Source organism: Pholis gunnellus (genome assembly GCF_910591455.1).
Source record: "Pholis gunnellus genome assembly, chromosome: 2".
Classification (NCBI taxonomy): domain Eukaryota; kingdom Metazoa; phylum Chordata; class Actinopteri; order Perciformes; family Pholidae; genus Pholis; species Pholis gunnellus.
The window spans coordinates 7,277,538-7,286,917 of NC_136536.1; the positions used below are offsets into that span (position 1 = coordinate 7,277,538).

A 9,380-nucleotide genomic window follows, 5' to 3' on the forward strand; every position below is an offset into this window, starting at 1 on the left:
ATTTCTGCCAATGAACAGTCAAAATAAACGTCCGTGTAGCGATGCTGCCCGACACGGACAAGAATTCCTGCACGGGACAGCGCTGCAAAACTTGACCCCCGCTTTACTCGCTCCTCGAGCTATTTTAATTCCGCTGCAACTATTGCACACACAATACACCACTTAATAAGAGCACCATAGGAGCATGTGGTCAAAGCCCCGTGTTATAGCATGCAGAGAGAGAGAGAGAGTACAGTACCTCTGCTGTTGTCTTCAGGCCGGCGGCTGGAAGTGAGTGAGTGATGCAGAGTACACTGGTGATGAATGGAGGCTGCGCTGCCCAGCAACCAATCAAATAAATGGAAGACAGTTTGATAGAGATTTGACCACGTGCACAACTCACTAAATGTATTTAATTAATTGAATAGTCTCGACTCTAGGCTGTACTTATGTTCATAATAATCTTAAGGTAACTTTCCTTATTATCACATGCCGTTGTAACGTGGTTAATAAGAGATCCACACATCAGATTTTACTTGTTTATTTGTTGTATTTGTGCGATGGTAGCTCCATATTGCTCATCATTTTCATATCACTTTAATTCAAGGCAGCAACCAGAGTGTCTGGCAACTTGAATCGGATGCTCTCCGGACAGCAGGTAAATCTACAGCACCCTCTAGTGGAGTCATTGGAGACGTGGATCTGTGCAGTGATGCTTTGCCCTGTGAGCAGGGAGTAGGGCAGCACCTTCTCAACTAAAAAGACACTGCGCTATAGAAAAGACATCGTAAGAAAGAAATGTCCGCCAGGACTAAAATACAAAATATCAAAACAGTCACAGAGGGGAGCACGGATCTCATCGTATGTGAGACATCTCCTCCAGGTATGGAGTCTTCATGCAGCCTGTGCAAAGCTGGTCCATCCACAGAGGAGACTCGTGCTGCAGAGGGGTGCGGCGGGGGTAGAAAGTGTACTCGAGGTCATAATTCAAAAGGCAGCTGACGGAGGCCATGTAGACGTCCGAGAAACGAGAGAGCCGTCTGGAGAAGTAAGTGGGGTTGTGACACGTTCTGAAGATGCTGCCGAACTGAGGGTTGAACACGTTCTTTGTCATCACCCTGCGACATAAAAAGGTTAGGAGGGATAAGTTAATATGACCTTAAGCATGACAAAGTCAAAATACCCAATTCCGTAATTTGAACTCAAATTAATCATCAAAAGTAAAAGTAGGCTATTGATTACACAGGCAGACTGCCCTCCAATCATCATCATGTATTATATATTTCTTATTAATTTACTTGCCTGGGACAGTAATAATAGAGATAGATAACTAATGCTTTAATACATAAGCATTTTGAAGATACAGCTGCTCGAGGTGGAGCAACCACTTTATACAGTTAGGTAATTATTATATTATATAATGGCATATTTTATATTCTCTTAATAAAAAGGTCCTTCAAATCTTAATCTGCAAAGTAACTTTAGCTGTCACGTAAATGTAGTGGAAATATAACCATAAACTGAAATAATCAAGTTAAGAGCAACCACTCAGTCCAGGGCTTGTATAAATGCACCATGGTATGTCCTGTATTTGATAGAAGTAGGCTCACTGGGTTCATTAGGAGGCGCATGAGATTGATTGAGTGATGGAATAATGGCACCCACCTGAGTTCTTCTCTCTCTTTCTGCCATTCTTCAAAAACCAGTTTAGACTCTGGGTCCCGATGTGACTAAGAAAATAAAGTAAACACTATGAGCAAACCGAGGTCTGCTATTAATTTGGAGAACATGGAAACATGAGTAACTGCCAGCTATGTAAACATCCGTCTCCCTTTAACCCGTTTGAATAGGAGTTGGGTAAGACTGAGACTTTCATTTGAAGGCGTGTCAATGCTGTTACTTGGTGGGCCCCTACATAAGAAGAATGTAAAAGCTCCATATGCGTCTCACCTGCAGGCGTTCCATCAGGCCGGTTAAAGCCTGCAGCCAGGTGAGGCTCACTGCGTACCGCTCGGTGCTCACCACTTTGGTTTCCGGCTCCAGCTCAGGTACTATGGCTGCTGTACGCCAGCTATGTCGCAACATCAGGTCCTACAAGTGAAACTGCTTTGGTCAAACTCTAGCCGGTACAACAACAAGTTGTATCTTCCTCTGAGAGAAGACTAAGAAATGTTATTGACAGCAAAATATTTGGTTCCTGAACGAGCAATTCCCTTTCAAACCACTTATTTACTCAACTTGTTTTCGTCATTAGACGCCTTTAGTTTCATGCATTCTGGAAGTCTTTGTTTCATGAGTGAATCAGTGGCTTCCAGTTGGCAACAGAATACATTTTAAAGTGTTGCTGCGGGTTTTTAAATCAATTCTGAAAAGCAGTTGGGTGGTGATGCCGCAAGTCAAAACCAAAGGGTTTAAATAATCTCCTGCACACAGATGAACCAAATTCTTTTTTTTTTCTAGTAACATGTTCTTATACTTTTTAAATCCATGCCATTGATTCTACATTTATAAAACATATCAGACAGTCTGTACTGCCACCTGGTGTTCGAAATGTTCACCTTGCAGTCCCTCCCAAATGTTACACTGGAAATGTTCAGAATTGTGCAATATGTGGAGACAGTGGCTATCTGTACTGTATATGTGTGTGTGTGTGTGTGTGTGTGTGTGTGTGTGTGTGTGTGTGTGTGTGTGTGTGTGTGTGTGTGTGTGTGTGTGTGTGTGTGTGTTTGACAGGGCCTGGGCGATGAATAGTGTTTAACTGCAATTCTTTTTAATCCTGAAAAATTATATTTCTTGACAAAAAAAAAATCCCATCATTAAGGTAAATTCTGAAGTCATGGGATCACAATAACAGTCAGTCGTGCAGTGGATCCTTAATGCAGTGTGATTTGAAACTTACAGCCAAGTCACTGTAAAGATGGTCTCCAAAGTAAAGAACCTTTGAACCGCTCCAGCCTGTCAGTCTGAGAAAGTCAAACAGGTTTCCCTGAAACACAAAAGAGACAGAGAACGCATTAAGTTAAACACTTGCAACATTTACAACACGTACAAAACCTGAATAGAGAGACAAATAAGCCGAAAGATTAGAGGATCAGCAACAGCTTTACTTCCAGAGAAGTCAGACGGTAGCCTGAAGTTATACAGACCTGTTTGTAGATATGTCCTTTGTCCAAACTGTTGATCTTGTCCCACTGAAGGTCTCCATTACTATCCAAGCGCCTGAAGGGTCTGCAAGAGTAAACATGTTAAGGACATTTTTGAACAAGACGATCAACATTCTGTTCACCACTTTCTCCCAAAACATTTACTCACTTGACACAGTCGGTGAAGAAGTGAGGTTTGTCTGCCTGGACAATGATCACATCGAAGAAGTCTGTCCAGTTTTTTCCCACCATGTGAGTCATTCCTTTATCTCTGCGCACAGGAAAAAGAAAGAGAAAATACATTAGAATAACAGAACAGAACAGTTTACCCGCATTCTGGGTCAGAGTGGACTCATAGCTGACAGATGGTGTACACTTACACAAAGCTGAAGGGACTGTTGGTAATGAGGAATAGTTTCTTTCCATGACTGACCAACCGATGCAGAACAGCATCCGTCTCGTCTCCTTTCAGGATGAACTTATCTATGGACGAGAAAGAAGGCCGCACAAAACGTTCCCGTAATCTTATTTTATGCGCAGTAACGTGCTGGCTTGATACAAACTAAGGAAATTAGATATCTTACCAAAATCTTCCATGATCCATTTGTACATGTAGCCTTTCAGGTGAACCATGCCAATTGCTTCCTGAGGATTAAATAGGTGTTACATGGAGGCAACAGACCTACAGATTTCATGGTACTTTTCTGAACTAGCATGAGTTGAGAGAGAGCTCCGAACTACAGGTCGCTCAGAAAGACGTGGCACAATGTATGAAAATGATGAAGTTAATACAAGGATCTTTTATTTTGTATTGATTTTAGCGGCCCCTGTGGACAAAAGCAAATTGTACTGGCAGAGCAGAGAAGCACCGCCCTGCTCTTAGCCAGAGGAGGAGCCGCTGCCACCGTGCAGAGCTCTCCATCCCCATCCAATTCTGGGTCTTATCGTGGCCGGCGGCCCAGCTGGAGGCGGAAAGAGCTTCTGGAAAACCTGCATGATTTCCCCGAAATCTGACCCTGGAGGCTCCGATTAAGCATTGGGAATAACTACATAGAAATAACAAATCTGCTCGCTGATGCTCTCATTTGATTATGTAGGTCATTTTGAGGCATGAGTATTACATTGGGACTGTTTCATAACTAGTTAAAAACTCTTTAAGAACCTGACATTTTGCATGTTTTTGAGTTTTGTTTTTAAATCAAAGCAGATGTTGTGCTAGCGGTAGTAGTGCCCTGTAACAGGAAACCCTGGTATCTGAGGACCAGGAGGAAAAGCAGTTATTGTTTTTTGTTCTACCCACGAGAGTCCTGCGCAAACATTTGCTGAGCTCAGCAGGTTCCTGAGCCTCCACAGTGACACAGTGTGCGAAAACGATCAAATACAATGAGTCAGTATACTTCTCAGTATGAGCCACAGGGTGAGGCCACAACCTAAAACATAGGATGTAATATTCAATAAATACTGACCGAGACGTCCTTGAAGAGGTGAACTGGATCGTATTCGATGCCGTTGGTGATGAAAAAATCATTTGCTGCGGCCAAGAGATTCATCTCAGGAATGGAGAAGATGTCCATGAACTGCTTAACCTTTGGTCCCTGTGATGGAAAATACATTTTTAAATTCTTGCTATTTACTTGGGGTGCAGTAAATGTTTGTGAACTTGTAAAAATAACACTTCCTAATCACATAAGGACCCATTTTCACTACGACCAATAGCCACACAGAAACTATTGTTGATAGGAATGTTTCAAGGAGAATTAGAAGAGGGAGAGGGATACTTCCCGCTGCACTTAAAAAGGACCCAATGGACCGAAAACTCTTCAAATTGCTCCCTATTAGCCAAAAAGTCAGGTTCACCTTTGTGACTGTCAGACTCAATAGAGATTTCTACGTTTCATAACTGAGTTCAGGATTGAAAAAAAAGCAGAACTAAAAAAACAAATTATGTTATTGGGACACAGAGTTCTTGCTGTCAGCTTTTCAGGGACAGGAACACCGACGATGTAACAAATAAGATTACAAAATTCAACATCGCGGCTTATGCAACAGGAAACCCTCGCCAAACCACACGCTTAAAATATCTGCGGACAGATTTAATCCTGAACTGCATCCCTGATCGAGAGTGGCCCGATGAGATTATATCAGATGTGTTGAGCCCACAAATTTAAGAAGAGCTTTCTCATCTGAGCCAAACCAAAGGAAAGACATTGTGAAAATATCTGAACACAAAGAGCAATAACTGTAGTGTATGTCAGGCAGCTCTGTCTACACAGTTTAAAATTATGAAAAACAATAAACGCCTGAAGTACCTGATGGATTATCCAATTTTATTCATATTACTGTACACTACTATAATAAAATCCTCCTCACCTTTCCATAGAAGCCGCTGTCCTGCTGCAGTGGGATATGGTAGGACCCCCCGTAGAGCCGAAGGACCTCCTCGTCTGGCACTGGGCTCAGTCCTCTGGAAACACCAAACATATATTAATGCACCATAAAAGCACACACACAACATTATCAGACAAAACAAACAGATGATTTGCCATCGCAGCAGCAATGTAGTATAAGTAACGAAAAGAAACAACGCGACATAAGGTGCACTCAACACAGCATCAACCTCTTACCGATACACCGTTCCTGGCTGAATGTAATGGAAGGCATCTATCTTCATCAGAAGACCCTACAGAGAGGGGAAAAGAGTTTCACTTGTAATTATCAGTACGGAGGAATGTACACATTTCTTCCCATGCAACGGGACATTTGTGATTTAAAAGAATGTACCTTTTGGATGTCATAGTGCAGACCACGAACGGCGAAGTCGGGAATGTAATCATATTTGTTGATGCCTTTAGGGTACTGTCAAGCAGGAAGACAAAACGGATGAATTAACCTCAATCTGAAAGCAGTTGTAATGCCAATATACCTGATGCAGCGACTGTAAAACATACCTTGAAGTGTTCGATTAGGAAGCTTTTCGCTTTGTCGTAGATCATTATGTTGAGTGCACTCGAGTACATCGCCAGCGTGTAGTCATAGTCAAAGCCGTAGATGTCCACCTCAGCCAGGTCGACCTCGTTGTTGGCATAGATGGTGGAGGAGTTGAGGAGGTTACACGCACCCGGTGGGATCAGGTCTGAGAGCAGATGGGGAAAACCTCATTTAATTAATCCAGTCAACAGTAGATCAAATCAGACAGAAATCAATGACTGAGCAAAAAGAAGGGAACAAAACACAAGTCACGGTTTTCATTTTGAGGAAGGGTAGGATTAGGCAATTCACAATGTAAAAATCTGTAATATTCTCTTTCATTATGAAACGGATTTCTGTCATCTGCAGAGTCAGAAGCAGTAATTCCACTGCTGGTTTCAATCTAGTGAGGCTGGCGAGCTCATTGGAAGTTGCGTAATGTGTGCTTCTGGGATGCCAACTGACTCTTTACAGAACTAAGTCCAGCCACACAAAAAATAAACTTTTTAGTACAAATTGAGAGTATTCTATTTAATGTACGGCTGATTGGGAGCATAGCATTCACTACCTCTTTGTAATAGCGGTTCTTTTAATTATCCATTTCATGAGTTTAGCTCGCCGCTGTTGCACACTCCGATAAATACAACAGCCATGCAGCCAACGCATGGGCACAGTTTAAACAAACATTTTACAATCTGTTCCTGAGACAGCCTCCAATACCTTAGCACAGGACTGTGTCACAGCAATGAGGCCTGCAGCAGACACATTTACAGTGTGTGTGTGTGCGTGCGTGCGTGGGGGGGGGGCAAAGAACCGCCCACACGAGGCCCTTTTCACAGCAGCCATTTTGACATGTAATTGCAGGATGAACACAGGTGTAATTGATAAAAAAGGTCCCATTCTATTTAGTGTCAAAGCCATTACAGTGAGCCAGCGCTACTAAATGGAACACGGCCTTAATTGATTGTTTATTAAATAAACACCTGCGTTAACCCTGCAATTACGTGTCAAAATGGCTGCTGTGAATAGAGCACACGGGAGAAGTTTGCCATCAGGGTTTTCTGATAGAAAATTGTTGATTTGAACCCAAACTATGTTCTCTTTCTCAACCTAAGTAGGTTTGTTCTGTAAACCTAAAAGGAAGTTTCTGGGAGAAACTCCCCCCTTGTGCATATTTCTAACACAATGTGTAGAGTTAAAAGGTAATTCACTATGGAAGTTTTTTTAATTATCTGAAATTGTTCATGCTTTTCTTCATTTTGAGCATTCAACTTTATACTATTTAGGCCAAATGTACTTTCATGACACCATAAAAAAAAAAAAAGTTTCACTATTAGTTCAAAACAATTGCTGACTACATCAAAATAACATTATGAAAATAACATACATTAGCTAGTATTTCTTCAGTTCGGTGAAGTTGAAGATATCTTTTCCCAGCTTTACTGAACTTATTTCTCGTTCGCTTATGTTAGGGGAGTTTTTTTTTTTTTTTGAAAGATGAAAAAGCGGAACTACGGGAAACATCTTACTGACTTGTTTTATTTAAAAACAGCATACAGCTGTTTAGACTTTACCCTAAACCGCATTTGGCCTGCGATGAACTACCAGCATGTTGTGCCATCTGTCCGATTTAGGCGAACGCTACTCCGAAAGAGGATGAAAAACAACCCTCACGCGTAAACAACATGTCTCCACAGCGAGCCCTGGTGACGTGGGTGGCTAACCGTTGCTACTTGGGGGGGGGGGGGGGGGGGGCAACATTGGGGACCCTCTACTTACCGTGAACCAGCCGTTTGGTGTTATTGTACCGAGCCCACAGGTAGGACGTCTGATTCACCGGAGATGCGGTGGACGTGAACGACCGCCTTTTGATACCGGGCGCGCCCACGGGCTCCTTGGGTCCCTTCTTGTCCGCAGTCTGGCGTCTGTGAGGCGGCTCGCTGGAGGAGGACTGCACGTCGCCATTCGGCTTGTCAGAGTCAGAGCTGCAGCTTTGTTCTGGAGTTGTCGCACAGCCTTGCTTTCGCACTGTTAACACCCTGCATGTTGTCGAAAGTCTGTTGTTCACTTTGGGGGATCGCGCCAGCGGAGGAGTCCCGTGTCCTCTGGTCCACAGTGCACGTGTCACTGCTGCTCCCACTGCCTTGAAAGACATGTTTCCTATGCAAAATAGTTTAAAGACGTTTAAAAGCTGCTTCCGTTGCAGGCTTGCACCATTGGCTTTCAGTAGCAAGATGATCAAAACAACTCTGCGTTCTCATGTACGCTTTAATACGAACCCGCCCCTCAATTTAGTCCAGCCCCGGGTAGACACGCCCCTTCCCTTTATATAGGGTGGGGGGGGGGGTCTTTAGTCCCTGCAGCCAATCAGAAACAGAGCCGATTTGTTTTTCTTTTCACGATGCATTTCAGGATCTTCCCTTGTGCACTGAAGAATATCTTGTTTTAGTCTTATTTTGACATTTTAAGCAGTGGTGAGAGGCGAGTAAACATCACAAAACAATCTGAAATAGAATAAGAATAAGAAAATATAAGTTAGAGTGCAGTTATTTGATTTAATGAAAGGTAGCGGCAAACAGAAAAGTATGGAAGGCCATTCCTACCATTGTGATGCAAAACTTAAGATTCATTAAAGTCATTATAATGAGAAACCTTCTCAAAATAATGTCTTGGTCTCTCATAATTATAAGATACTCAGATAAGATACTAAGCAATTATGTTGAGAAACTTTCTCATCATAATTACTTACAGGATCTTTATTTTATCATCACAATGAGGGAAATGGGCTTCCATTGCAAGTCTTAATCCTGGATTTAATAGAAGTGAGAGTTGACGCTGGCCTGCAGTTTATTCCAGATATATGGTGCATAAAAACTAAACGTTGCTTCTCCATGTTTAGTTCTGACTCTGGGCAGACATGTCCCGGACGACCTGAGAGGTCTGGAATGTTCATACTCTAAGAGCAGTGTGGATAGGAATAGGTGGAAGAAGTGAAATGATCTGCAAACTCATTGACTTATTGAATGAGAACCAAGAGAGGTCAGGTGTAGAGGAGGAAACCTGGATACATGTTTGAATGTCACCTTCCTTTACCAATGCACTCTGGCCTCACGGCGCCATAGCCGTGATTATTGTGGCTAAACAGATGGAGATGGAGGCCGAGGGAGATTTAGAGGAGAGAGAATGTGAGTCGGGTGGTGGGACGAGACCAGCTCGTTCATCTGGTTTTCCTTTCAGTGTAAGAACACGTGTCATCGCTTCGTGTTTGCTAGTAAAAGGTTATCTAAACAG

General features: G+C 42.7%; 1 protein-coding gene across 1 annotated transcript; it reads right to left on the reverse strand.

Moving 5' to 3' along the window:
* Positions 1-511: 511 nt before the first annotated feature.
* nt5dc2 (5'-nucleotidase domain containing 2) lies at positions 512-8,331 on the reverse strand. The gene is made up of 14 exons (XM_079178015.1): positions 7,869-8,331; positions 6,071-6,255; positions 5,904-5,978; positions 5,747-5,802; positions 5,493-5,586; positions 4,589-4,717; positions 3,707-3,767; positions 3,503-3,605; positions 3,292-3,393; positions 3,126-3,207; positions 2,879-2,965; positions 1,930-2,070; positions 1,645-1,709; positions 512-1,097 (listed from the first exon to the last, which is right to left on the reverse strand). Exons 1-14 carry the CDS (start codon positions 8,242-8,244, stop codon positions 836-838), a joined length of 1,818 nt encoding a protein of 605 aa, XP_079034141.1. The 5' UTR covers positions 8,245-8,331; the 3' UTR covers positions 512-835.
* Positions 8,332-9,380: the final 1,049 nt, after the last annotated feature.